Source organism: Penicillium hispanicum (genome assembly GCF_028827665.1).
Source record: "Penicillium hispanicum strain IBT 35686 chromosome Unknown utg000004l_segment0_segment0, whole genome shotgun sequence".
NCBI lineage: Eukaryota > Fungi > Ascomycota > Eurotiomycetes > Eurotiales > Aspergillaceae > Penicillium > Penicillium hispanicum.
In genome coordinates this window covers 1,349,553-1,377,045 of record NW_026623196.1, presented here as the reverse complement: position 1 = coordinate 1,377,045, position 27,493 = coordinate 1,349,553, and the positions used below count along the sequence as shown (strand labels likewise).

At 53.4% G+C, this 27,493-nt stretch overlaps 13 protein-coding genes across 13 annotated transcripts; 8 read left to right on the top strand and 5 right to left on the bottom strand.

The window, feature by feature from the left end:
• Positions 1-129: 129 nt before the first annotated feature.
• N7459_004271 (uncharacterized protein) lies at positions 130-495 on the top strand (the record flags this gene model as incomplete). The annotated part of the gene is made up of 1 exon (XM_056943455.1): positions 130-495. One exon carries the CDS (start codon positions 130-132, stop codon positions 493-495), a length of 366 nt encoding a protein of 121 aa, XP_056800338.1.
• Positions 496-1,052: 557 nt separating this feature from the next.
• N7459_004270 (hydroxyisourate hydrolase) lies at positions 1,053-1,592 on the bottom strand (the record flags this gene model as incomplete). The annotated part of the gene is made up of 1 exon (XM_056943454.1): positions 1,053-1,592. The coding sequence occupies one exon, from the start codon at positions 1,590-1,592 to the stop codon at positions 1,053-1,055; it is 540 nt and encodes a 179-aa protein (XP_056800337.1).
• Positions 1,593-2,152: 560 nt separating this feature from the next.
• Positions 2,153-3,320, top strand: N7459_004269 (ArsA family ATPase; the record flags this gene model as incomplete). Its single annotated transcript, XM_056943453.1, has 3 exons — positions 2,153-2,545; positions 2,622-3,211; positions 3,278-3,320. The coding sequence occupies 3 exons, from the start codon at positions 2,153-2,155 to the stop codon at positions 3,318-3,320; spliced, it is 1,026 nt and encodes a 341-aa protein (XP_056800336.1).
• A 1,676-nt stretch (positions 3,321-4,996) lies between these two features.
• N7459_004268 (uncharacterized protein) lies at positions 4,997-5,501 on the top strand (the record flags this gene model as incomplete). Its single annotated transcript, XM_056943452.1, is given in 2 exon segments — positions 4,997-5,147; positions 5,167-5,501. 2 exon segments carry the CDS (start codon positions 4,997-4,999, stop codon positions 5,499-5,501), a joined length of 486 nt encoding a protein of 161 aa, XP_056800335.1.
• Positions 5,502-6,492: 991 nt separating this feature from the next.
• Positions 6,493-7,889, bottom strand: N7459_004267 (eukaryotic translation initiation factor 3 subunit E; the record flags this gene model as incomplete). The annotated part of the gene is made up of 2 exons (XM_056943451.1): positions 6,493-6,706; positions 6,766-7,889. 2 exons carry the CDS (start codon positions 7,887-7,889, stop codon positions 6,493-6,495), a joined length of 1,338 nt encoding a protein of 445 aa, XP_056800334.1.
• Positions 7,890-8,103: 214 nt separating this feature from the next.
• Positions 8,104-8,937, top strand: N7459_004266 (mitochondrial 54S ribosomal protein mL49; the record flags this gene model as incomplete). The annotated part of the gene is made up of 3 exons (XM_056943450.1): positions 8,104-8,248; positions 8,440-8,822; positions 8,887-8,937. 3 exons carry the CDS (start codon positions 8,104-8,106, stop codon positions 8,935-8,937), a joined length of 579 nt encoding a protein of 192 aa, XP_056800333.1.
• Positions 8,938-9,686: 749 nt separating this feature from the next.
• N7459_004265 (uncharacterized protein) lies at positions 9,687-10,250 on the top strand (the record flags this gene model as incomplete). The annotated part of the gene is made up of 3 exons (XM_056943449.1): positions 9,687-9,854; positions 9,919-9,933; positions 10,029-10,250. 3 exons carry the CDS (start codon positions 9,687-9,689, stop codon positions 10,248-10,250), a joined length of 405 nt encoding a protein of 134 aa, XP_056800332.1.
• A 418-nt stretch (positions 10,251-10,668) lies between these two features.
• N7459_004264 (putative ARID/BRIGHT domain protein (SWI1)) lies at positions 10,669-13,599 on the bottom strand (the record flags this gene model as incomplete). Its single annotated transcript, XM_056943448.1, has 1 exon — positions 10,669-13,599. The coding sequence occupies one exon, from the start codon at positions 13,597-13,599 to the stop codon at positions 10,669-10,671; it is 2,931 nt and encodes a 976-aa protein (XP_056800331.1).
• Positions 13,600-15,978: 2,379 nt separating this feature from the next.
• Positions 15,979-17,533, top strand: rpt3 (proteasome regulatory particle base subunit RPT3; the record flags this gene model as incomplete). The annotated part of the gene is made up of 6 exons (XM_056943447.1): positions 15,979-16,136; positions 16,196-16,237; positions 16,301-16,399; positions 16,461-16,747; positions 16,798-17,461; positions 17,515-17,533. The coding sequence occupies 6 exons, from the start codon at positions 15,979-15,981 to the stop codon at positions 17,531-17,533; spliced, it is 1,269 nt and encodes a 422-aa protein (XP_056800330.1).
• An 880-nt stretch (positions 17,534-18,413) lies between these two features.
• On the top strand, positions 18,414-19,808 carry N7459_004262 (uncharacterized protein; the record flags this gene model as incomplete). Its single annotated transcript, XM_056943446.1, has 4 exons — positions 18,414-18,515; positions 18,571-18,721; positions 18,808-19,462; positions 19,520-19,808. The coding sequence occupies 4 exons, from the start codon at positions 18,414-18,416 to the stop codon at positions 19,806-19,808; spliced, it is 1,197 nt and encodes a 398-aa protein (XP_056800329.1).
• A 1,765-nt stretch (positions 19,809-21,573) lies between these two features.
• On the top strand, positions 21,574-24,180 carry fcpA (protein-serine/threonine phosphatase; the record flags this gene model as incomplete). The annotated part of the gene is made up of 3 exons (XM_056943445.1): positions 21,574-21,821; positions 21,878-21,964; positions 22,035-24,180. The coding sequence occupies 3 exons, from the start codon at positions 21,574-21,576 to the stop codon at positions 24,178-24,180; spliced, it is 2,481 nt and encodes an 826-aa protein (XP_056800328.1).
• A 604-nt stretch (positions 24,181-24,784) lies between these two features.
• Positions 24,785-25,471, bottom strand: N7459_004260 (uncharacterized protein; the record flags this gene model as incomplete). Its single annotated transcript, XM_056943444.1, has 3 exons — positions 24,785-24,888; positions 24,965-25,239; positions 25,320-25,471. The coding sequence occupies 3 exons, from the start codon at positions 25,469-25,471 to the stop codon at positions 24,785-24,787; spliced, it is 531 nt and encodes a 176-aa protein (XP_056800327.1).
• A 635-nt stretch (positions 25,472-26,106) lies between these two features.
• Positions 26,107-27,218, bottom strand: N7459_004259 (arginase; the record flags this gene model as incomplete). Its single annotated transcript, XM_056943443.1, has 3 exons — positions 26,107-26,410; positions 26,475-27,058; positions 27,132-27,218. The coding sequence occupies 3 exons, from the start codon at positions 27,216-27,218 to the stop codon at positions 26,107-26,109; spliced, it is 975 nt and encodes a 324-aa protein (XP_056800326.1).
• Between the last annotated feature and the right edge of the window lie 275 nt (positions 27,219-27,493).

Below are 27,493 nucleotides of genomic sequence, written 5' to 3'. Positions count from 1 at the left end.
AAACCTGATTTTGAATTCCTTCTATCGATGAAGGTCGATGGTGCATAGAGTATTTATGCCAGCCACTTTCGGCGCGAATGTGACAACTCCTCATCGCTCTTCCGTCTGCCATATTCCCCCGTACCCAAGATGACTTCTTTGCTACGACTCCCACCACGCCAGGCCTCTGCATTCACCTCCCTCCGGCGCGCAGCTCTCAGCCCTGCGATCCGTCGAAACTACGCCCAAGACTCCTCCAAGCCCGAAGACAAGGATGGTGCATCGCAACAGAACGGCTCGGCCGACTCGGTCAACTACCCGATCCCGTCCAACAAGGCGCATCCCACCGTGCGAGCTGGCAAACAATCGCCCGTCGCTGATATGGAAGGCAGGGTGAGGGAAGACTTGCCTGAGGACGTGAAGCGACACAATGCCGAGATGAAACAGCGATATGACCGACCTTACAACCACATTTCGGATGAGGGCAATGTTGGGAAAACATGGAACCGGAAATGATTGGGATTTTTTATAGGTTGGTCGTTTCGTCTGCAATGGAGTGATAGGGATGGAGGGATGGAGGGATGTTTTGGGCGTTACTGTGCTTTCGCTTGGTCAATCTATTCATTGGTCTTGAGTGTTCTTCTGTTGTCCTGACTTGATGTATTTTGGGGCAACATCTAGGCTTTAATATTTTGCGCAGCGCAGCAGTGAAATCATCGTGTGTATACATTAAATCCAGAAATACAAGTAGTAAAGGCAAGGATTACTTCAGATTATCTATCAAGAAGAATGGAGCAAAAACAAGCCAAGAAGCAAAAAAGAAATGACAAGAGTGAGATTCGAACTCACGCCCCGAAATCGAGACACGGAAATCTGGATCAGGTGAACCTGAACCGTGCGCCTTGGACCAACTCGGCCATCTTGCCTGAAGGATGTGAAGATGGACGACTTTTGTCTCTATCACCATGCTCAATCCGCTTCGGCAGATGATCCATGAAGTCTGCTGCAAGTGTAGTCCTACCGAGAAAGAGATATTTAAAGTGAAAGTACATTCATATCGCTCCCTAGACAGTTCACGACCCCCGGTATGTCGAATAGTTCCAAGGTCCCAGGAGCACCGGCACATGGTAATGACGCCAACCTTCCTCTCCCTCACGGCCACGGCCCTTGACCGTGAACTTCACCTCCACCTCAGGCCAGAAGCTCTCAATGCCCTGGGCTTCATACCAGGGCCCCACCTCAAAGCGCACAGCCCAGTTTGTTTTGCTCTCTGCAGCAGGCAATGCGGAAAGGATCTCGGGCACGCTGGTGGAAGAGGCTGCACCGGCTGGCGTCCACTTTGCGACGCGGCCGTCGGAATTGGTGGTTGCATGGAAGGTGACCGGGCTAGCCGACGACGCTGGTGCAGAGAGCAGCGTCAGAGTGACGGGGAGCGCTGCAGCAGGCGTGCCGGTGAGGGTGTTGAGCACATGGCAGGTAATGGGATCGCGCGCAGCCATGGTGGTAGCTGGTGGGGTGGATGTGGATGTCCTGGAGGTTAAGCTGAGGTGCTGCTGGTAGAGGGCGAGGCGGTTGGCGATGGGAGTGGATTCAGATGTTTGGAATCGGTCCATGCAGGACAGTACAGGACTGTAGAAGGCAAGTTGTAGAGTGGGAGAGAAAAAAAAAGGCCCGTTATCTACGAAGGGGAGCTGCGTCTTTCTATGGGTTGTTGGCATCGGAGAGCACCGATCGATGCGGAGGATGCCATGGGTGGAGCAGGTACCGCGCATCGACTGAATGGTGGCATTTGCGATGATTTCCGCCAGCACTGCCATTTAAATGTTGAGATCATTCATGCCAGATAATCTGACTCAACCAACAGAGCTTCACGTAGAATGTCGCTTCACAAGAGAGCCTAGAGGCTATGGCCGGCCATTGCCCCTGCATCAGGGGAAGAGAGGGAGAATCAAGGTCATAATTCGTTGTAGCCAATTGTGAATTTCAGAAAGTTAAGCTGCGGCTGCCCTAGGCTACACATATATAGAAAAAGCGCCCAGCTATCGCTGGTCGCTGGCGTTGGAAGACTTCCCGAACGTTCGATCGCTATGCGGGGCAAATCCTCAATTTTGAACCGCAACTCCCTCCTCTCCACACGCTTCCCCCGAGACTTTCTCCGACTCGCATCGCCAGAATGACTTCCTCCGCCGTGGTCCATGGCGACGATCTCGACATGGAGCCCACGCTCCAGTCGATCCTCGGCCAGAAAACCCTCCGCTGGATCTTCGTCGGAGGTAAAGGTGGAGTGGGCAAGACCACCACCTCGTGCTCGCTCGCCATCCAACTTGCCAAAGTCCGCAAGTCGGTCCTGTTGATCTCGACCGATCCCGCCCACAACCTGAGCGATGCCTTTGGGCAGAAGTTCGGAAAGGAGGCCCGTCTCATCGATGGCTACACCAATCTCAGCGCGATGGAGATCGACCCCAATGGGAGTATCCAGGATCTCCTGGCGAGTGGGGATGGTCAGAATGATGACCCGATGGGCGGACTGGGCATGGGGAACATGATGCAGGATCTGGCGTTTAGTGTGAGTGGCTTCTGGGATTCTCCCATAGAGGCTGATGGGCCATGACAATTCCTAACCATTCGTTGGCTACGAGCAGATCCCCGGTGTTGACGAAGCCATGTCCTTCGCCGAAGTCCTGAAGCAAGTCAAGTCGCTCTCGTACGAGGTTATTGTGTTCGACACAGCACCGACCGGCCACACCTTGCGTTTCCTCCAGTTCCCCACTGTGCTTGAGAAGGCGCTGGCGAAGCTCTCGCAGCTGTCGTCGCAGTTCGGCCCAATGCTCAACTCGATCCTCGGCGCCCGGGGTGGGTTGCCTGGCGGACAGAACATGGATGAACTCCTCCAGAAGATGGAGTCGCTGCGCGAGACCATCAGCGAAGTGAACACGCAGTTCAAGAACGCCGACATGACCACCTTCGTGTGTGTCTGCATCGCAGAGTTCCTGTCGCTCTACGAGACGGAGCGCATGATCCAGGAATTGACCAGCTACGGCATCGACACGCATTCAATTGTTGTCAACCAGCTGCTGTTCCCCAAGGACGGGAGCAGCTGTGATCAGTGTAATGCGCGGAGAAAGATGCAGAAGAAATATCTCGAACAGATCGAGGAACTGTACGAGGACTTCAACGTGGTCCGCATGCCGCTATTGGTCGAGGAGGTCCGCGGCAAGGAAAAGTTGGAGAAGTAGGTCGACCTGAGATTCTGCGCATTTCTCTCCCATCCATGCTAACCACCGATGTTCTCGCATAGGTTCAGCGACATGCTCGTACACCCCTATGTCCCTCCGGAGTAAAGGCTTTATTTGAGAGAATACGAGTGCTTGCAGCTTGTTTGGACGATTTATGAAAAGACTAGAGAATAATACATGACGCATGCCAATCACCCTAGCTTTTTTTTTTTGTATCGGTGGCTTCCTCGTTGCAACCGGAGGAGCCACGGTGACCTGTATAGATGAAGAATCAGGCCCCCGTCACCTCGGAATGTAGAGTGGGATCCAATCGCATGGGAACCTGCACTCCCCATCACACCTCGTCCGGCCAGGAAACCGGTCTGGACACCGTGCCTTTGATTTTCCCCTCTTCCGACCACAACCAACCTTTCACGACCCAAAAAGCCCCTGCAAGCTCCAGTACGAATCCGAATTCATATCAGCTCCACGATGCATTCTCCTCAAGCCCACTTGCTGCGTAAATCGCCCGATGCCGATCCCCTGCTGCATCCCGTTTGAACCACTAGCCCCGCGTACACCCTCACACATCTGCCATGTGTTCGGCATCAATCGAGGAAATGCAATCTCCTCCAAGCCAAAGAAATTTTCCTTGACCAGAAACTGCCAGGTGCAGCTCTGCCTCCTGCAGCTTAGTTCGGGCCCCGCGAGGAAAGACAGAGATCCGTGGTGCCACGACATCACCGCAGCAAGAGCCAAGTTGGTACCGCATCCGAGGGGCGCGAAGATTGGAGAGGAAAAGGTGCGGTGAGGGAGAAAAAGCCTGCATAACCTGGAATTGACTGACGAAACTGACAGATCGGCTAGAGAAACGAATTGCAATTGCGGCACTAGCAAGTGGACTGGACTTCGCTAATTTGTTTGATGAGAATTGAAGGTGTTGCGTTGTTCGCACTGCTGCGCTATCTGCACGAGTTCCAGTCGATTCCCGAGTGTACAGCCAGCCAACCCAGCACCAGCAACCAGCAAGCCTCACTTTGACATGGCCCGGGCCCTAGTAGTTAGTTACGGGGTCACAGGCGCCTCTCCGAGCAGAATTCGCGGGGTGGTCAGATCGGATATTAAAACCTCTGTGAAAAAAAAAGCGTTGGACCTCGTTGTCGGATAGAGTGAGGCGGTTGTCACCCCTTTCTGTCCTGTCGCGCACCCCCGATGGTTCCGACTTGAATTGTCCTTGCCAGCTGGAGACTTTGCAATAAGATCGTCCCTGAGGCAGTGGGCAACTTCGTCATTTCTACTGTACCTCGCTTTTTTAGGCCTCGTGTTCGTGGATACCTTCCTCGGGAACTTGCTCTGGCCGTCGTGAACCAGCGCTTGGTTCCATTTGCCCACATGAGATCGGGAAGCTTGTGGATCTGATTCTGTTTTTCGACAGACCCAGGTACACGCGGTTGCTCCGGGGCCGATCTTGTGAGATCATACCTTCCCGCTTCAAAGGATCTGGAGAGTATCGCGGCCCGGGCTTGAGGCTTGTCTCATTCGTCTCTCCCTTCCGACGGACCTCTTTATTGACCGCAGAAGGGAGGGAGGGGCATGAAAGTGGGCTCTGCAGAGCCGGTAGGCTTGCTATTTATACCCCATACGTGGCCCTGGGAGAAAGCCAAAAAAGAAAAACATAAACACAAAGATACCACAGATCGTTACCGCAAGTGTCCACATCTGGTCCTTTTGTGTCGGCCTTGGACCGGTATCAGACTGCACGCCCCGTCTTCCCAACCCTCCATCCCACCCGATATCTCTCCATGTCGCGAGTCCAACAATATTGGCTGCCGGGCTATGGCCTGTCCCGGCATATTGTCCTTGGACACATCCACTATTTCCTTGGGCCGTCTGCATCTGTCCGGCCGTATAGCTATCAGGTATATCGGGCCATACAACCCACTCTGCACCACGGTTAACTCGATCTAACCAGATTTCCTTGCTTTCTCAAAGGGGCGTGAAGGATATCTGATCGTCGGCGTGCCGCTCACACGGGTCTGTTCTCTACCGCGCAAAAGGAGAGAAGAGGGCCGGGTAGCTGATATATATTGCCAGGAACAAATCGATGATCTTGCAGCAATGTCGAGAGAATATGAGAAGCAGGAAGCATTACGCATGACGAATCAGAGTAGCACTGGCAATGGCAATGGCAACAGTGGAGACGGACCGTCGAGGCAGCCATCAGAGCCATATATTAACGAGCTCATTCCTGTGGACCCTTCTCGAGCCCGCAGACGCGTGGAACCAGACACCAGGGGCAGCCGCTAAGTCAATTGATATCTGTCTCAAGATCCATCGCCCTGGCAGGAGGTTCCATTTCCATCTTTGAACAAGCCTGGGATTCTTCTGCGTTCTCCTCCGAGGATAGCCAGGGGTGGTCGCCATTTATCCCAACGGGGTCTGAGATATTTCCCTTCTCTGTTTTGCGCCTGGCTCGCTTTCCTTGACCTTGCCATATCACTCGCGGGACACGCAGAGTAATATCCACACCCGACTCCCAGGGATCTGGAGCTATACTGTCCTTTTTGCCCCACGGATTGAACCTCAACTGGACCACGGAAAAAGACCTCCAACCTCCTAGGATGAAAGGGACCGTAGATTTCCAATTGACGGGACTTCTCGGGCATGGTTTCTTTTACGATACCCTTTTTCAGCACGGCCAGCATCATTCAATATCCTGGAATCAACCGACCTGTGGCTTTTATTGTCATTACATTACCAAGTTTGATTATGGGAAACCGTGTTAACCCAGACATTGTCAGACATCGTTTTCACTCATCTCTATAGACCATTCGTAACAGCATAGATCCATCAGACCCCCGGGGATATCAGGAGTCTGCTACATAAAGCCCGTCTTTTTTTTCTCTCCCGCATCCAGGCGCGGGGAGAGCGCCCTATGCTCCCTCTCGTGGTTTCTTTTGAGATCTCTGCCTTCTCTGTGAGAACCACTAGGGCCAGAAAAGGCCTTCTTTGCACACCAAAAAAAGCCGGGAAAGATATCTGACGACAGAGAAGAGAAGTATAGGGAATGGAAGAAACTGTGGACTAGGAGGTAAAAAGGAACCATCAAAAAGGTTGGACCACCGAAGAACGCCAGCCGGATGCCACTCTGCTCGGAGTCCCCCATCCCTCAAAAGAACCGTGTTGTGACATACACGGGGAGATCACAATAATGGGCAGGCAGAAAACATGGGTTGATAATAACAAAGAAGAAATTCGAGTTTTGGCATCAGCTCATGGATGAGAGGGATCTTTTAGTTTATTTGGCGACAGCCGAACTCAACACTTGCGTCCGGAAGAAGGCGCCCTTGGTCTTCTCAATGACCTGCTGGTACACCGACTGCGGCGGGTGGTTCATGATGACGGTACCCTCCTTGTAGTCGATCTTGGCGTCGACACGGGTGTCGCGAATCAGGTTGACGATCCACTTCTCACCCTCGTCCTGACTCAGGCCGAGACGAGTGGAAAGGTCCCTAGAACGAGATAGATTAGAATTGTGTCCTTTCGAGATGTTGTTTAGTAGATCACTCACTTAATGTCAATCCTCTGGTGGATCTTGCAGTAGCTCTCGGAGATGAGGTGACGGGCAGCCTCAACAAAAGCATCTGCAGCCGAAACCAAGAAGAAGTCGCTGCGCAGCACATCCTCAGCCTCGCCCAGCTTCTTCTGAGCCTCTTCGAAGTCAAAGTCGATGTAGAGCGCCTTAACGAAGTCGGTGATGGGGTCGGTGTACTCGTATCCTTCCTGGCGAACAACCCGAATAAGATCCTTCAGTTGCTTCTGGTACACACCGGTGTGCTTGTGAGGACGGCTGCGGTTTGTGATGACTGCCGCAGCAAGGTAACGCAGGACCCAGGGGCAGCTGGTCTGGATAGTGTTGATGTAGGCGGGGGAGAAGAAGAGGTCGGTCAGGACGTCGCGGGCGGGGTCATGGTTGAAGAAGGGGAACAGAGACCAGTGGATCAGCCAGGAGCGGTTGGTGAGCTGGCCCAGCGGGTTGTTAAACAGGCGGGTTTCAATCGAGTCCTTCGCCTTCTGCACCTCTTCCATGGCAGCCTCCCAGTTGGTGGTCAGGATCTCGGAGGCCAGCTTACCCCAGGTAGCGGAAGCGACCTTGTCGTTATCGGTCGACAGAACACGGAATTGGTAGAGTAGCTCAGCAGCATTGCCGTAACTGCCGCAGCTGTACTGGAAGCGGCCGTAGTCGTAAAGGCTGTTGACCATTTCGTTGGTGACACCGTGCTGCTCCTCAAGGAAGCGCAAGTTGGCGGCCTTGTCGCTGCGCAAGTTTCCAACGACATCCTCATCCTGCAGCAACTCGGTGATCTTTTCGCTCTGGTCCTGGTAGTGCTGGAGCTTGGCCAGAACCTCCTCGCGCTTCTTGACAAACTCGTCGGGAATCGTGTCGGAGTTGTTCATTTCCTTCCACAGGTTGGCCACGTAATCGGTCATGTTGGTGTGCTTCAGCAGCTCGTACTTGGCGCGGGTGATTTCTTTGTCGTCCTCATCGCTGCCGGCGCTGAACTCCAGCAGCGGGAACACCAAGTGACGGTCGAGGTACGGGATCAGGCGAGGCAGCAGATCATACTGGGGGGTGACATCCGCAGGATGAGCGCCGCTGAGCTTCTCAGCCGAAGGAGGGGCGTTGGCTGCCATGGTGGACGCAAATGTGGGTTGGTTCAAAGACACAATAGTCGCTTTGAATTTGTGTGCGGGAGGGTTGGGAACGCTAAGCCGCTTTGGGAGAATGGGCGGTGGCAGAATTGGCGGGTGAGAGAAACCTGCCGATGGTTTGACAGGCGTTGTTTCTCGCCTTTTTTGTTGACGTCTTTCTCCCAGTCCTCCCCTCCTCGTCTGCTCGAGTCGCTCAATGGCGTCTCTTCGACACCCGGCTGCGGTCACCTCCGCTATGTGCAAACCGACTGCCAACCCCGGTCGCCTGGCCCAGTCCGTGGCTTCCGTGCAGACATGTAGCCGGTTTTCCTCATTATCTTCGTCGACACGGCCTGCAATTCGTAAGTTCGAATGTCTCCTTTCGCTTCTCTTTTCTGGAATTGCCAAAGTGCAATGATCCTCTCAAATACCGAAGAGGGCCATGGCTGCTTCAAATCAGGGACGAGGATACAGCATCTTCTGACATGCTGCCAACGAGACTTGGGAAGAAAAAGATGGATAGCAAAAAGCTAACTTGTTGTATTATCTGCAGTTTCTCGCTTCAAGTCCGTGAATCCTTCGTCGACTGTCTCTTCCCACCAGACTCGCACATTTCTGACGCAACTCCGCCGCCAAGCGCAAGCTCTTAAAGAACAACCCATCACGTCCTCGACTCCCGCAATCCCCAAGCAGGCTAAGCAACCGCGGCCGGCTCTGCAGCTCAACAACCTTCCTTACTTTATTCGCCGTACTGGTTCCAATCAGCTACCGGTCTACCTCGTCACAAAAGCCGGCGGCACGAAGCAGCTCACCAAGATCCAGAAGACCGAGGGCGATCTGGATGCACTGCGTAATGACCTAGCTTACACTTTGGGCGTTGACCTACGCAGCTCCGATGTGAGTGTCAACCGACTGACTGGGCATATTATCGTCAAGGTATGTATTCTGTGAAACGAGGAAGTCTCCAAATAGGAACAATCAACTCATGGCTGCATGACAGGGCTGGCGCAAACCCGAAATTCTGAAATTCCTGCAGGAGCGGAATTTTTGATTCTTTCTGATCTCCCTCTCTCATCATGACTACGAGTCGCCCCTCAATTGCACGGCCTAGGGATGGACACAAAAAGCATTTTGTCAGGTCCCAAATGAGCGCGGGACCTGGAGCCCAGAAGCAGGAGAACAAAAGCAAGGACATTCGATGCAATCGATGGAGGAGGAAACCAACCTAGATGCCGGTGGTCTTTGATGCCCATGGATGATTCCCCTTTCTCTTGATTCTCTCTTCGCTTGGTTTATTTCTTTAATCTCATTTACATAGGTTGTTTCTTTTTGTTTTGACTGCTGGTGTTATGTCCTTTGTCCAACGGGTCCTGTTTCTGGCGCATGTCTTTTGATTCTACTTTCATCCCCTGTACTATTTCCTACTCTGTACATTCAACGACTCGACGGGTGCTGGTCCAGTGCTGATCCAGGTTGGAAATGCCTCGGTAATTTAGCATCTAGCCTTTTGACGGAGACGGAGAATAGCCAGCTCTCACCTCGCCTCAGAAGTACTTCAGAAATTGCAACCATTGAGTTCTACTCTGATAGAGTGTATCGTTCGGTAGTGGCAGTGACACCTTGAAAGCCTTTTGCACCTTCTTGGATCACTCATGTACAACTTTTATGATTTCTTCTGTCACATCAAAATCCTGTCTTGCTAAACTCGTTGACCCGACTTGCATCGGTCCATGTAAATGCATCACAGCCCACACTAGTTAAGTTAGTTAACTACAGTAACTAAGTGCGCCAGCTTCAACTATGACATCAAAAGAGAGCAGAAGAGTTCCCAGTTTCTCGGGGACACACGCATGGATCGGACCAGCGCGTCGGAACACCGTTGAGTCCCCACGGTCTCCATTGATCGATAGCTGGACAGCCACGAGCCCCTCCCTTACTGAGATCAGTGTCGATGATGTTGGCTGGGTGGTAGGGGGATCAGGGCTTGGTGGTGTCGTTCAGCGGGTCTCACTATAAGCCGCGTCTGTTCTAGAAGTTCCGGCAGGATGTAAGTTGTCCCCATATTCCCAGAATCATGGAGATGTTTCGTCGAAGAAGATGTGGGGAAAACCACCTTCTATGGCTTGGGACTGGCCAATTCAGTCTCTCAAGGAAGCCAAGGCGAACAGTTATCTGCGGGCCGCGGACGATGATGTGCCGATTGTCGAAGTTGGATTCGAAGGCGCAATGTACGGAGCTTCGGGGAGCGACCTAGAGGAAGAGGCAGAGGCCGAGAGAGAAGAAGAGCAGAAGGAACGAGAGAACAGAGAGAAGGCGGATATCCTCAGTCACACCACGACGACAGAAGAGTTTGTAGCAGTATAGCCGTGAAATGGATGACAACTAGACAGCACGTATTTGGGGACTATATCAGATGAAATACAGGGCTACTCAAATCTCAGATTTTACATGGAGAAATACAAGGGACGGGGGTGGTCCATCTTTCTCGATCTCACGACCTCTCATTGTTCAGTCGAGGGTATTTGAGCATTGTACACTGAAGGAACACACGGTACGCTATCTCACAGTGGAACAAGAAAAAAGGAACATGAAAGAAAAGGAGAACCCCTATTTCCACCGGCGCCCAAAAGATAATAAGATTCACCATTGACTGGTGGAGACATGAGTACAAATGACATGACAGAAATCAAAATTGCCGTAGATGCTGCGTGTGCAAAGGGCGAAAACGCCTTCTCCCATTTAATTCACAAACCCATTTACCTTCTCGCCTGAAAAAAAAGAGCTACTCGGCCAGGCGAGCATAGGTGATGAGCTGACGAATGATGGTCGGGTCCATGCTCGGAAGGAGTAGGGCCCCAAGAAGACTTTCTTTGCGAGGGATGATGCCGGAGGGGAGACGGAGGGGAGAGGTGTTGTCCACTTGTTTCGATTTCTCGGCGAGGCGGCGCAGGATCGCCAATCCACGATGAATAATCGAGCCAAAGGCATATGCGTCTGCTTCTTGCCCACGTTGGCGCGGGTTGATCTGCGGGAGGCGTTCGGTACACAGCAAGCACGAGAGCCGCAGGAGGTGAATGGCAAATCCGTCAATAGACCCAAGCCACAACTTCGCCAGTGAGCCGTCTGCGAATGCGGTAAGAACATCGGCCGCCAGAAGACCTTGCATGAGGAACACTTTGCGTGCATCCGCAACAGCCAGAGGCTTCTTGTCGGGAAGGCAGCAGATAGCCAAACCAAATGTGCGGGTGAGCAGCTCCGGCTGGGGAAGTGTGGATCCGTCGCCAGAGAAAATGGCTCCCAGATAGATCCGGTTCGGGTCGTCTCTCGCCAGCAACTTAGCCAGGCCATCAACGGCAGCCGGGGTGTATCGGTGGATAGAGGAATTGAATGTCGCGAACATCACCTGATCTGGGTTTGTTGTCGGTTCGGGCAATGGCGCGAACACAAGTAGAAACTTCAATAGGCTCAGAGCCTCCTCTTTCCCAGGTATTTGCATGAGATGAGCGAGATTACTCATGAAGACGACCGCATCCTTCATAAAGTCCAAGGTGTTCTGACTGGTCCGTAGGAACTGATCGCGAGTCCCAATATGATGAATGACATCCGCGAGAAACTGCGTGACCGGCACCATTCCCAGCGTCGCGTAGTTGGCTTCACTGAAAGAGAAATTGCGGAGAATGGTAGTGATACAGATCAGTCGATCCACCGCACGGTCGAGCTCAAAGGGGAGGCTTCCGAATTCAGAAATCTCCGTGAGCGATGTCAACTCAGACTGACAACTGCGAGTGATGTCTTCGTACGAGCACAAATCCACGCTATCTGACACTTCAGGGCTATGTTCAGCAAGGTAATCCACCACGTCCATGGCGCAATCAACCAAGCTCTCCACCAAGTCATCACAGTTCTCGAGTGAGAGTTGAAGTGCGGGCTCGCATGATAGGGTGGTCAGAGTATCCAATGAGACGCGAATCTCGCCATTTATGCCAGACTTGAGACCCATAATGATGGCATGGATATCCACCACGCCAAGCTCCGCAAAGCTCGGCACAGTTGGCCTAAGCCTTGAGACATCCTCTCCAAGCTGGTACATCTCATCCACGGCAATGGGCCCGTGCAGACGATGGTCAGTAAGAACTACGGGCTTGAATATGTCCTCAATTGGCTTCTTGACCACCTGTTCAGGTTTCTGTTCGACTGGACTTGGTTGTTGCCCAGGGGTTGGTGCGGAATTCTTGCCCTGTTGTGATGGCGAGGGGGCAGCAAATTGGCCAGCCATCTCGGTCGGAGGGGCAGAAGGCTGTGACTGACGGGAGACACTCAGTCTGTGTGCTGGGGGAGGCTTGCTCTGGCTTCGTGCCTGGGTTGGCGTCGCAAACCCATTGACAGGTGGGGCCTGAGCATTGTTGGCGATGGGCGTGTTGCTTTGGGGCGGGTGGGCAGCTTGTTGAGGCTTCTCGAAGGCCTGGCTGGGTTTGACAGAAGGTGACTGGAACTGCATCCCCGATGGATCGCTTGGCTGGCGTGGAAGCCCGCCTTGCTGCATCTGATCGGCCATCTGTTTTTGCTGAGAACTGAGGAATGCTTGCTCATAAGGAGCCAGGTTCCTTATATGGTAATCCTGAAGTTCCTGAGGTGCAGTTGGAAACTGCATGGGAGGAAATTGAAGTTGCTGTGCAATTCCAGCCCACATATTCATTGCAGTGACTTTCTTTGACCCACCCATCTTCATCACCGTACCATACAGTTGCACCATGTTCACCGGGCGACCACAGATGATGGGATTCGGATTCAATTCGAGATTTCGTGAAGTCATGAATTTTGATAGAGAGCGCATGAACCCTTCAGGATTGTTGGGCTTGGCCATGTTTTGTTGCATCTGCCGAATAGCCGCCATCTGCTGAGGGTTGGCCATCGGATTCATCCCACTCGCCACCGGGCGTCCAGGAATTTGCATGTTGGGGTTCATCTGTCGGTTCTGATTTTGCATCTGCATGGCATGAAGTCGTTGCTGCTGAGCCGCGATGGCCTGATGGTATCCTTGAGGAACTTGCTGCATACCACTGAACTGAGCCTGCATCGCTGGCTGTTGCGCCGCCGAAGTCATGCCTGGAGGTTGCTGGAACTGGCCACCCATCCCCTGGGGGAAGGCTTGACCCTGCATGAAATTGGCATTCTGAGGGGTGTTGACACGGCTTCCGTGATCTGATTGCGACGGCGACATATGGGAGCCGACATGTGCGCCTGCGGGGGAGAAAGGACTCGGTGATGCAGTGCCCATACGGACACTCTGCTGATCGAAATCCTGCATGATCGGAGACTGCGTTACATTCGGGGAAGCACCTTGTTGGAGGTGTTGATACGGAGTGGGATGTTGGGGGAACTGTGGCGCCCCATTGGCAGGGCCCTGGTAGCCGGGAAAGGGCATCTGAGGAGTCTGCGACCGCGACCCTGTCACGCCGCCGGGGGCTGGCCGGGGTGACATGGGCATACCATCCTCGGGGCGCGGTCGTTTAGACGGTATCACTTGATTGGGATTGTGGAAGCCCGGGGATGCGTTCCGCGGCACGCCATTGAACATGCGCTGGAACTGATTAGGGTCCTGGGGCGTTGGGGAAGCATGGAAGAAGGCGGCAGAGGGGTCGATGGTGGATGGATTGAAAGCGCCATTATCCTGGCCAGGAAGATTCGAGGCGTCGGCGAGCCAGGCATTCATGTCGTGCGGTTTTCCCAACCCATCTGCAAAGGAAAGTTGGTCAGCAACGGTAACACCCTAAGTTGCGCGCCATGACCGCCTGAAAGCACGTCTGGGCTTTCATCACCATCTTCAATGGATTGTGGGGTCTGGATCATCGATGGGATTTCAATGCCGATGCGAACGCGTAGGGTGGAGTTGTTTAGGGTCTGCGCGCCCGGTCGCGACACGGGGGGTTCTCAGAACATCGAGAAAGGGCCGATCCCCAGGCAGAACCCAATCGAAACAAAAATAGAGCATGGGTGAAGGGACAATAGGGGGTACAACAAGTACATACCGACAAGGCTGGATTACTTAAATTCCGACTGGCGAACGGATGGCTGAGGCCGGGTCCCGGGATTAGCAGATAGAACTGGAGGACAGAGGTTGAGGAGAACGGAGTGCGGGTCACGTGGGGTATGGGCCTGAGGCCACAACGCACCGGAGTGCGCCCAAGGGGGAAAAGAAGGCGAGGGGGGAGGGACGGTCAAAGGAGGAAAGGCGCGAAAGGCGCGACCATGTAATCTCTCCAGGGCAGCAGATCGCACGGCAACGAGTTCGGCCCGAAACCCCAGAATGGGACAGCTGGGACGAATGGGGACAAATGGGGGGAGGCGATGCGCTGGTGTGGGCTCGGAAGGGGGAAGGGGGGGGAAAGGAGAGGGGGATAGGCGAGTGCGTGGCCACAGCAGGTCCGGGGGGGAAGTCAAATTGAAGCAAAGGCGTCCTTGGATGGGAACGGCAAAAGACTAAAACACACACGCAGAGTTGGTCAACTTACCCAGAGCGCGCAGCAGCGAGGGATGGTGGAGGCAAAGGTGAGAGAGGGAAAGAGCGGGAGTGTACCACTTGCCGCTTCCTCTTTCTCATTTCCCCCCTCCCGCTTCTGGCTCGACTTCACTTTCACGCAATCCTCTTGATCCTCAACTCTGCAAGTTAATGCAATTTTCTCTTCTCTCATACCGGAAGCTTGTCATGGTCGTTCGGCAGAGAATAATATTGGGTTTCAAGGTGACGCTGGGTCGCTCCCCATGACGTCGCGGGTCTCTTCTCCGGCATCAAGGGAAGGACAGCCGTACCGTCAACTGACTGGGGACAATAAATCATAGCAGGGTCAATCCTCTTCTTCTTTTCCAACGAAGAGGGAGATGGGAGGAAAGAAGAAAAATAAAAATCAAGAGGCTATCGCTGTAAATGAACAGGGCGATGATCCATTCCAACGGTCTTCGCCTAGTCAGGTTAGTCCATATATGTACTTGCGTCCAAGGCCGCTGGGGGCGTGAACGCATCAGTCCGAACAGACACAAAAAAAAAAACTCGAAAGGCAACTACACAATGGGAAAGGTTCCAGGGAGAAATAAGAGTCTCGGTTATACGAGTGGGATAGGGAAAATAAAGGAAAAGAAAAATCCAGAGTCAGGCACGGCGACAAGTGGGCGTCGGCGCTCATTATATAAAGCTCGGGCTAGCGTCTGATAATCATGACGAGCGCCCAATCCTCCGTCACGAACAGAAAGGGACGGTCTACTCACCCCTCCAACACGCACGATTGACCCGCCAAGAGGTTCCCTAGTGCAAGGATCCGATGCTATCCGCCTGGGAAAACCCACGATGGTTCTGTGCCTGTCCCACCACGGCCGTGTGCCGGGTCCACCGCCGTGATTGGGTTACCGGCGAAAGCATTCAAAAGCGACGGGGGGACGCTCTCGATCCTCACCTCGTGCCTCGTGTTCTTTCTCTCGGCTGGCCGCGTTGATCAGCCTGCGGCGCTCGGCTACACATTACTCGTCGAGACACCCAGCCCCATTGGCCATAAGCGCGTGATTTGCCTGCCTTACACATTGCAGGGAAACGGTATTGGGCCAAAGCACCGCAGAAGAGACGAATTTGACTTTGGGCTTTCGCCCGTGATATAACGCTGAGGTTGCTACGAGTTGGGCGTGGATTTCATAGTTTCTCTGCTACATACATATATGACATGGTTTACATGGCCAGTGGCGTCAGCCTCTCCATACGGTGTACTACATAGGCAGCTTACTACATAGGCAACTTGCGAGAACAACGCCGGAGTACTAGTTTGGTAAGCCTCCACGGATCACATTCAATCATAGGGGACGCATGCCCGATAATTGATTAAGTACCAAATTCCCAGCCGGGCGATTAATCGACCGGCGGTTCGTTAATGTGAACATCACGTGATGACATGAGCTCCCAGGTGGTCGCCGAGCAAGCTCCAAGGATCACATCTCCGAACTCTCCACCGCACACCTTGACGTCGTTTACGAACCCTTTCCCAGGAGTGTCCATCATATTTTTCCTTCTTGAATTTCGAATCCTATTCATTGCCCAAACTATTTCACCATGGGAGACGTCGCCGTGGAGAACCCGGCCAACAACGTGACGCCTCTACCCAAGCCTGGTGTCCTGGACACCCTTACCAACTTGGAGTCGCTTGAAGGAAGTACGGATGATGCGAATGATGAATATGCCACCCTGAAACGGTTACAGAGACGCCTGGAGTACGTCGGATGGGGGTTTCCTCCAGATACCTTAACACAGCGGAACTGATGCCTCCCAGATACATCCAGCTGCAGGAGGAATACATCAAGGATGAGCAGAGGTTGGTTGCCCCAAAGATTGATGCTATTGAGGATATTTCATAGCTGACTACTTGTCGATACAGGAGCTTGAAGAGGGAGCTGGTTCGAGCACAAGAGGAGATCAAGCGGATACAGAGCGTGCCACTGGTTATCGGGCAGTTCATGGAGGCGATCGATCAGAAGTATGCTCGACTTGTCATGATACGCCCGAAAATTTTCCATCCGCTGACAATCCATCTGCAGTACTGGCATTGTCCAGAGTTCGACCGGGTCGAATTACGTCGTCCGTATCCTGTCCACGCTCGACCGCGAGAAGTTGAAGCCGTCCTCTTCAGTTGCCCTGCACCGCCACTCCAATGCCCTTGTCGATATCCTTCCTCCCGAGGCCGATTCTTCGATTGCGATGCTTGGTGAGAATGAGAAGCCAGATGTGACCTACGCCGACGTAGGTGGCATGGACATGCAGAAGCAAGAGATTCGGGAAGCCGTCGAGTTGCCACTGACGCATTTCGACCTCTACAAACAGATTGGTAGGTTGTGTACGTTGGTCTTGACGATCGCCCTGCTGACCCCGGTGCAGGTATTGACCCCCCTCGTGGTGTCTTGCTCTATGGTCCTCCCGGTACCGGTAAGACCATGCTTGTCAAGGCTGTGGCGAACAGCACCACCGCCAGCTTCATTCGGGTGAACGGTTCGGAGTTCGTACAGAAGTACCTGGGTGAGGGTCCTCGCATGGTTCGTGACGTGTTCCGGATGGCACGCGAGAACTCGCCGGCCATCATCTTTATCGATGAGATCGACGCCATCGCCACGAAGCGTTTCGATGCTCAGACCGGTGCCGACCGTGAAGTGCAGCGTATCCTGCTGGAGCTGCTGAACCAGATGGATGGCTTCGAGCAGAGCAGCAATGTCAAGGTTATTATGGCCACCAACCGAGCCGACACTCTCGATCCCGCCCTGCTGCGTCCCGGTCGCCTGGACCGAAAGATCGAGTTCCCCTCGCTGCGCGACCGCCGGGAGCGCCGGCTGATCTTCACTACAATCGCTTCGAAGATGTCGCTGTCGCCGGAAGTGGACCTGGACTCCCTGATTGTGCGCAACGAGCCGCTGTCTGGTGCTGTGATTGCCGCTATCATGCAGGAAGCCGGCCTGCGGGCGGTGCGCAAGAATCGGTACAACATCATCCAGGCCGACCTGGAGGATGCCTACTCTGCCCAGGTGAAGAGTGGCCAGGACGACGACCGGTATGTTTCTTGCGTCTTCCACCTCTTTTGTTCGTGTTACTCATTCTTGACAGCCTCGATTTCTACCGGTAAACCCGTGGTTCCTCCGACGGGTGTGGATACGGGTGGTGGAAGCTTGACCCTCCTCGTTGTATTATCAATAATCTGTGATACTTGGGCATTCATGGATGACCTGTTGTTCTGTCCTCCACAATGCCGAATGAACGTGCTAGAGATGCCTTTTTTCCCTGACAGCAGGCCCCGGTTGTGGGACACGTATGTAGAATCGCAGAATCGTACAGTGTAGTGATGCACGAGAATGACGCAGGGACTGGCATCAGCGGTGCAAGGGCTGATCAGGTCTGATGAGGGGGTTCACGAGCGAGACGAAGGTAGGGGACGGAAGGGTCTAGAAGGGCACGAATGGATGGCCTGGGGCGGACGGTACGAGCTGCAACATCTCCATGGAGATAGACTCCGCACCGAACAGCTACCTTGCACGTTGTACCTGCGAAGTACCCAGAAACAGGGCAATAGGCGTCACTGGGCAGCCGTTGCCACACACACCCGCTCTGTCAGGCACCGGGCGCGGCGACCCCCTTGGCGGCGCTAACACAGGCACCCAGCCTCCCCTCTGCCGACTGGGCAAGATACATTTACTCTCTGACCAGGTCTCATAGATCATGGAGCATTCTCCATCATAGTCAAACCAGCTATAGATATATAAGGTATATAAGGCTTTAGAAACGAAGGTAGCCAAAGGAAGCCCCCGAATCCCGCGCTCTCTATAGCAAGCGGAAGGGAATGTGAAGCTTCCCAAAGTGTAACCGGCCGGGCCCAGCTGATTCCGGGAATGACGCACTCCCGTCACGTTATGCCGATCGAGCTACAGTAGGCTCCGCCCCAGCCGTCCTTATCTTCCCTCTCTCCATCTCTCTCTCATCGTTATCACCATTCACTCTCTTTGCCCATCATGAAGTCCGCCGCTCTCTTGACAGCCTCCGCGCTGTTGGGCAGTGCCTCTGCTGAGGTTCACAAGCTCAAGCTCAACAAGGTCCCTCTCGAAGAGCAGCTGGTAAGCCGACCATCCTCGCGCCTTGGGCGATGACTCGCTGACCTCCCGTCACCAGAACGCCCACACCATCGAAATCCAAGCCCAAGCCCTAGGCCAGAAGTACATGGGCTTGCATCCTGGCAAGCACCAGGATATGTTCCAGGATACCTCCCTCAAGACTAAGGCCGGTCATGATGTTCTGGTCGACAACTTCCTGAACGCCCAGTGTACGCTTCGTCCTTCGTATCCCCCTTTCCCGACCTCTTCCTTTTTTTTGCCCATGGGACCCCAGGTGATGATGCTGACCAACTAGACTTCTCTGAGATTACCATCGGTAGCCCTCCCCAGACGTTCAAGGTCGTCCTTGACACGGGTAGCTCTAACCTGTGGGTTCCGTCCTCGGAGTGCTCCTCGATCGCCTGCTTCCTCCATAGCAAGTACGACTCATCTTCTTCGAGCACATACAAGAAGAATGGCACCGAGTTCTCCATCCAGTATGGATCCGGCAGCCTGAGTGGCTTCGTGTCTCAGGACACCCTGCGGATTGGCGATCTGAAGGTCGAGAAGCAGGACTTCGCCGAGGCTACCAACGAGCCTGGCCTGGCCTTTGCCTTTGGTCGGTTCGATGGTATCCTGGGTCTGGGATACGACACGATCTCCGTCAACAAGATGGTCCCCCCCTTCTATAACATGATCAACCAGGGCCTCCTGGATGAGCCCGTCTTCGCCTTCTACCTAGGCAATACCAACAAGGAGGGCGATGAGTCCGAGGCTACCTTTGGCGGTGTGGACAAGAGCCACTACACCGGTGAGCTTACCAAGATTCCCCTCCGCCGCAAAGCCTACTGGGAGGTCGACTTTGATGCCATTGCTTTGGGCGACAATGTTGCTGAGCTGGAGAACACTGGTGTCATCCTTGACACTGGTACCTCACTCATCGCCCTTCCCTCGACCATGGCCGAGCTTCTGTAAGTGTAATGTTGCTCTGTTGATACTCTATAGCAGTGAAACTAACCGATTAACAGGAACAAGGAGATTGGTGCCACCAAGGGCTTCACTGGACAATACAGCGTTGAGTGTGACAAGGTTGACTCGCTTCCCGACCTCACCTTCACCCTCAGCGGCCACAACTTCACCATCGGCCCCCATGACTACGTCCTGGAGGTTCAAGGCTCCTGCATCAGCAGTTTCATGGGCATGGACTTCCCCGAGCCCGTGGGCCCTCTGGCCATTCTGGGTGACTCGTTCCTGCGCAAGTGGTACAGTGTCTATGACCTGGGCAACAACGCCGTTGGTCTGGCCAAGGCCAAATAGGCGCTGAGCCTACGAGTTCTTGGGCTATCGCTGCCGACAAGCCTGAAGCGAGGAGCCGAGAGGATGGCTCGTATATACACCAAGTTGTCCATACGGCTTCACCCTGGGGTTACATGTGTTTTGTAAACTTGCTTGCCCATGGGCGAATGGCTACTAGCATAGTTTGACTTGATCCATTTCTTTGTCGGCACGGCCTATCCTGCGCTTGTCAACTCCGATGATACCGCAAATCGTGATCTCTGCGCGCATGGATTTACTCTGCATTTCATTCATTTTAGGTTGAAATCCATTTTCTTTGGCTTTGTACTGGCCCATGCTCTCTTGTGAGCTTTCGCGTGTAATCTCCTAGTTGGATAGGTCTGCGAGCCCTGTAGACTACCTAGTGTGCTTCCATTCTGCTCCAATGGCAATGGGGCTGGGAGCCTTCGATGGAGCCGGAGGTCTGTAGCTGCATTCAGGCCATTCCATGATGGCCGATCATGATGGCCGATTATCGGTGTCAATTCCCTAAGATTGGCATGGTGATGAGGCAAGTATGCAGCAGAAGTAGTTTGGAAGAGATTACAACCCTGCAGAGGCCTTATATCCAACTTGCCTTGCATAAACAACGGAGTCTACTTCGCAGAGCATATCCAGTATGATAATATTCCTGAAGTTAGTACAGCCTGGGCCGCTAAATACCAATTCCCGTTTTTATGAGCAACAACCTCCCCCGGTGGCTGAGTGGAAACACCACCACTGGTCCCATTGCGGTCATTGCTGGGTAGCTGATAGTGGACATGGTCCGGGTGTCCGCCGAACAGCGGGGAGGTACCGGAGGGCGGGCGGGATCCCCAAGCTCACTCGACCATAGGTACCTGAGCGTCCTATGGGGGGGGGGGGTTGGCTTGGGGGGTAACTTTTTTTAGTCTCTTCTTAAGATAAATACCTTCGAGGTACTTCGCAAGAATGTATATTTAGGTAGATAAAGCTATCACAGAGATATCGCAAAGCCTTTGTGTAGGTACCGCGAGGCCTCTGCTACGCAGGCAACAAAGTGTCTAGTTTCTCATGGTCGCAGGTTCAATTCCTGCTCAGGTCATTCTTGTCTTTTTAGTTTCGCATGTTCTAGTGTCTCTAATATACCATCAGGCTCTCTTGTGTTCATTTAGATCGTGGATGCATGCCAAGACTTGATATAGCGCGGATGTGGGGCGCTGGGCGGGTGGATGTTGACATAAGCGGAGCTCCTTCCCAGTCGACTCGGTCCCCGCACAACCCAAGCTGTCCAGCTTTTGTGTTCTCCACGCCCTCCAACTCTCATCCTTAAAAAGACTTATCTCTTCTGCAGCTCTCCAAGTGCCTGGTGCGTGTTCCGCTTCTAAGATTGCGCGCCGGGTTGTGCGAGGCGCACGATTCCTTTCATCCGCCTCGCGTGGCAATTCCATCGCCCGACGACCTATCCCAACCAACCTTTGCGCTCCGGGCGATCGATCCCAAAAACTGAGCAAGACACGACCTAAATCTGCCAGACGACACTCGACATCAGTCCCCTCTCACAGCCAGCCTCTCTCATTCTTGTCTCCGGAACCTTCGCACGCGTCGCTCGCGTGTCGGGTATGGCTCCGTAGCCAGTTGCACGCGATCAAATTTACACAACATCGACCTCCACCCGTGTAGTGGAACCATCCAAGCAGCAATCTCAGGGTGATATTGGGAACAAGTTCGAGCAGATATTGACCAGAATTGTGGAATCCGCCGCCTGGGGGGCGCACTGGGAGCAAACATGCTTCTCCGTCTGCCGCCCAGCCTGCATTATCCGATCACCGTGACGTCGCTGCTGAAGCAGCATGGCGACTCGGTGGAGAGGGATGAGGCCCTGTTCTGGTATATTTATCAGACAACTGTCGAAGAGGGCGATGGACTCGGGAACGTTGTGCAAGTGAAACGAAAGTTTCCAACCCGGTTCGAATCAACCGTTGATGGAGAAATCGTGCAGTGGAAAATTGCAAAGGGGGATGTCATCGATGAACCGTATGTACAAGCTTTCTTGGGGGGACAACTTGCTTTGGTGGCTAAATTCGATACAGGGTCGATGTCGTCGAAATTGATGAACCTTGCGCGCACGAGGTTCAGTTCGGAGGACTTTGCGCGGAGTGTGGAAAGGATATGACTGAGTGAGTACATTGCCATTGTTTCAGTATGGGAAGTACGGCCTGCTAACTCGTCGCCTTTTCTGTCGGATAGAGCAACGTACAACACCGAGGTCATGGACTCTATGCGCGCTCCGATTCAGATGACTCACGACAATACGACGCTCACGGTCAGTGAGAAAGAAGCGACTCGTGTTGAAGAAGATGCAAAGCGCCGCCTCTTGGCATCTCGACGCCTTTCACTCGTGGTCGATCTCGATCAGACAATCATCCATGCTACCGTCGATCCCACCGTTGGGGAATGGAAGCAGGACAAGGACAATCCAAACTATGAAGCACTACGAGATGTCCGGCAGTTCCAATTGATCGACGACGGGCCTGGGATGCGTGGGTGCTGGTACTACATCAAACTGCGGCCCGGTCTGGAGTATTTCTTGGAGAAGGTTGCTGAGATGTACGAATTGCACATCTACACTATGGGTACTCGCGCCTACGCCCAGAATATTGCTGATATCATTGATCCGACTCGCAAGCTGTTCGGAGACCGGATCCTCAGTCGTGATGAAAGTGGAAGTTTGACCGCGAAGAACCTGCAACGATTGTTTCCTGTTGACACCAAGATGGTGGTCATCATCGATGACCGTGGTGATGTATGGCGATGGAACCCTAATCTGATCAAGGTTTCTCCTTATGACTTTTTCGTTGGCATTGGTGATATCAATTCCAGTTTCTTACCTAAGAAGCAAGATATCGGCGCGACAAACAAGGCTTTAGTGAAGGCTACGAAGGAAAAGGAAACAAAAGAACATCATGTCAACGGCGCGACCGCAAAGTCAGATGAGTCCGAGGTCTCAGCTCTGGAGCAATTAGTGACGATGGGTGGTGGCGACAACCCAATCTTGCTCCAAGAGCAGACCAGTGCTCAAGAGGAAACAATAATGCACCAAGTTGAAGACCGGCCTTTGTTACAGAAGCAGAAAGAGCTAGATGCAGAGGACGATGCCTCTGCCGACAGCAGTGAAACCTCTAGCATCGATGAAGCCCAGGAAGCCTCCAAACATCGTCATCATCTTCTAGAGGATCATGACCGAGAGCTTTTCCAGCTGCAAGATCGACTTGGACAAGTCCATTCGCAGTTCTTCGAGGAATATGATCAGAAGCGAACTCACAGTCTGGGTGGGCGGGTCGCAGCACTCAGGGGCGAGAAAGCATCGTCCAAAGACAAAGATGTTGATCTCAAACTGGTGCCAGACGTCAAGGACATCATGCCGGCAATCAAGCGACGGATATTAGGAGGGGTGGTTCTGGTTTTCTCCGGTGTTCTTCCCCTAGGGACGGACACCCAGAACGCTGACATTTCTCTGTGGGCGAAGAGCTTTGGTGTAGTCATCGCATCAAAGATCAATGGTCGCACCACCCACTTGGTGGCAGGTCGCAACCGCACTGCTAAGGTGCGCGAAGCCACTCGCTACCCGAACGTCAAGATTGTCACGACACAATGGCTCTTGGATTCGTTGACAGCTTGGAGATACCTAGATGAGGAGCCGTACTTGCTCCCTGTACATCCGGATGATCGAGGTGAACCTCTCTCTCCGGGCTCCCGAGAGCTAGTCGAAAGCTCCTGGCTATCGTCTTCCGACGAAGCCGCTGGGTCGCTATGGACCGATGACGAAGCCAACGCGCCAGAGTCGGAAGATCTCTTCAAAGACACGGGACTCGATGAAAGCTCGCTCATAGGATACGACGCTGACGAGCAAGCTGCTGTGCATGATGAATTGAAGGAGTTCCTCGGCAGCGATGATGAGAGCGAAAGCGATAACGAGTTCGGGGCGGATGAGTCGACCGCAGCGGGCAAAAAACGGAAGCGCGGAGAGGAAATTGATGGCACGAATGACGAGGAGGACTTCGGGGAAGATGACGGAGATGACTCTGATCCGCAAGGCTCTCGACTGTCACAACGAATCAAGCGCTCCTATGAACGCAGCACCGGCCTCCGAGAAGTGGCAACCGCCAGTGGCTCTGAGATGGACGAGTCTATATCTGAAAGTTTGCGCCCAACGGGCCCAGACGAAGAGGAGCCCGGCGTCGAGAAGACAGACTCCGGCCATGGACAAGACGACGGCTACCCCGAAAATCCAGACGATGACGACGACGACCTGGAACGAGAGATGCTCGCGGCGTTTGAAGATGGTGACTATAACCAGCATGCAGAGGACAGTGCTGCGGCTGAGAACGGGTGATCCATATGCTCTAGTCCATCGTGCTTTGATTCTTCTACCTCTTTTCGATCCATCTGTGTCCTGATGTCTTCCTCTTATCTTTTCTTACTCTACTTTCTCATTTCTGATCTGTGCGGTTGCAATGTGCTCCTGACATAGCGACGGCGTTCATTAGTGTCTTGTTTGATGTATCTTTCTGCGTGCACTGCCCCATGATTTGTTCTAAAATAATCGTTGCTCGGCGCTAAATACAGGGGATGGGTTTATTTACGCCTTGCTTGTGTACTATCTTCGGAAATCGAACATGTATTTGAAAATAGGTTCTGCGTGGTATGTGTTGTCTGTAGGAGTCGATTGCTCATTCAATATTACCTAGATAGTCAGTCCATTGCGCTGAGCTCTTGGTTTTACATATGCCGAACGTGACTCCTAGGGAGAAATGAAGTAGATATATTTTGTGGATGATTACAGAATCGAATCGCAGATATCGAACTTTGCCAGGAAACAGAAGTATGCTACTTCGCTTGTTTAATCAAAACGCCGAACTTTATGCAAAATATCGTGGTATCACAGTAGACGAAGGGAAACGAAAAGTATAAGACAGGCATCAAGCGAGATTAATGGACTAGTGGTAATAGTCCAGGTGGACCTGCCACGACATGATCATCATCCATAGGTAGAAGATGGTATTCACCAACTCGAATGCAAAAGCCGTTCTCCAGCAATTACCTGTCAAGAACGAGTCAGCCGAGACCAACCAACAGGAAACAGATTCGGCAAATAGAGAGAGGGGCAGAAAACTCACATATTGTGCTCTGCGCCAGCCACGCCAGAGTATTGATATTATTCCCCCGCGACGCGTTGTCGAAGACATAAATCTGGCAATTGTCATTCACGTTCCCGGCGACTCCGTACAGCTGCAACGAGGTCTCGATGAGCCCTGTCAGCCACAACGCGAAGAGGATGAAGCTGCCGAGGATGAGGATGCCGGGAAGCAGGATGCGGCGCGCGATGAGGCCGAGGACGAGGAAGATGAAGAAGACGGCCAGAGCGCTGGTCACGACCATAAATGGGAAGAGCCTTTGGTGGTCATCTGGTGATTAGTATACGGTGCATTGGGCTAGAAGGATTGAATGCGTCGAGATGCGGAGCGCACTCACCAGGGCGTTCCCAAGTCCATCTGCGATTGTATGACCATAAACCACGAGAATATCCCGAGGCATGTTGCCGAGCCGGAGAGTACGACGATGAGCCAGACGTTGAGCTGGATCTCTGGCCAGTGGTAACTGAGGCGCTCACGGCGGACTGCCATGGTTCAAGGGAAATGTTGGAAGAGACAAGAAGACGTCTGGGTGTAGCTTTGGAGACACGCGCAATACTGGCTCGACTCGCCCGTGATCTCGGCCACTCGGTCTAGTTCTCGAGTTGCGATATATAGGCCTCGAGGCGTGCGCGCGTCTGCCCGACGGAGGTTTTTGCCTTAGGTTTGTCGCAGATCTGTAATGGACTGCGACCCAAACGGCGCAACGTAGTCGAGGACTGATCCGACGGAGTCTGAGGGTTGTGGAGGGGGCCGATAAGGGCTGGACAGCGCATCGGGCGCCAATAGGCGCAGCGTCGAGGGAGACCAGAGCCGGGCAAGAGGGAAGGGACACGAAGTGCAGTTGCAGAATTGCAATGGCGCAATTGCACTATCGGGCTTGAAGACTCGACAATGAAAATGAGTGGAATTTGTGTACAGAGTCAAGAGGAAAACACAAGCCAAGGCTGAGAGGGGGGTTTGTTGATGATCGGCGGGAAATTCGGGTGGCAGGGGATTTAGTCTACTTGCAGTTGTCGCTCGTCCTGGATGGACCTACGCGTATCTTCACTCAAGGAAAAGCCCAGTTTCTATTCTTATTCTTTTTATCACGCTATGTCTATTCATTAAAAGACAACTGAAAAAAATCACAGGAGGGTATCGCCCAGCGCACTGCGCACCAATGAACAGCCGGCGCGAATGGTCTCTGCTGCACCCACAGACTCCAGGCTCGGGTTGACCTCGACCAAATCCATGGCGACCAGGTTGCCCGTCTGATGAACGCACTCGCAGATGAAATCACCCTCGCGCAGAGTGAGACCACCACGTACCGGAGTACCTGTGCTCGGCGCCCACTGCGGGTCCAGCCCATCGACATCGAAGGACAGATGAATGGGAGTATCGTTACCAATGTGAGCCAGGGCCATCTCGACGACACGGCCAATACCGTGGCTGGAACCGATCAGTTAGTATACGTTCCTGGGAGGCAAGAGAAGGGAGGGGACGATAGACACACCGGTCGACGTCGTGCATGCTAAAGGCCTTGATATTGTGTTCGCGCAGGAGCTTCTTCTCGCCGCGATCCACGTCCCGCAGACCAATGTATACCAGCTTGCGTGTGCTCACAGTATGCTCATCCTGGAGCCAGCCAAAGATGTCACGCTTGTCCTCCCTGGCCAGCCGGGTCAGGAATGCCATTGGCATGCCGTGGATGTTGCCGCTGGGGCTCATCTCGGGAACGTTAATGTCGGCGTGCGCATCGACCCAGATAACGGCCATCTCACGGCCCAGTCGCTCGCGGATTGCCTTGGCCGTCCCGGAGATGGTGCCGATGGCGATAGAGTGGTCGCCACCGAGGGTAAGCACGAACTTGCCATCCTTCGCGTAGGTATAAACCTGCTGGCTCAATTTCTCGGTGACGGCGCTGACGGCGCGTGGCTTCTTCATGCCGCGGTGATCCGGGTCCTCAGCGGGGATGTCTTTCTCGTAGTAGTGGATCTGATCGTCATGGTGAATGTCGTAGTCGAGGTCCTCGCGCAGCTGGTCAAGTAGACCGGACTCGATCAGGGCCATCGGGGCAGCCTCCACGCCTTGCTTGCACTGCCGACAAGGCATCAGCATCTCATCTCTCGCTGTATGCAGACTCTGCAGCCTCCGGGGTCCTTGTTCTTACCTGTCCGCCATTGAACCCAACAGCCACCACACCCAGCTGGTTGGGGTGGGTGAGGAAACGCGATGCGATAGTAGAGGGTTGCGTCATTGTGCGTTGCCGATGTCGTCTCTGCAGCAGGTAGAGTCGTCGAACGATAGAACAAGTCCACGGGCGAAAACTTGAAGTTCCAAGAGTAGAAGCTCAACGAACAGGATCTAAAGAATGATCTGCGATAAGATAGATAATAAGTGGATCGGGCAGAGAGGGACCGCAAGCGGAAGACCACAACCGGCGGTCAGGATGAGGAGATGATATACAGAGAAAAGTAAAGGAAAAAAGAAAGATGAATGTTTTCGCGCAGCCCAACTTTATATGTTTCCCCC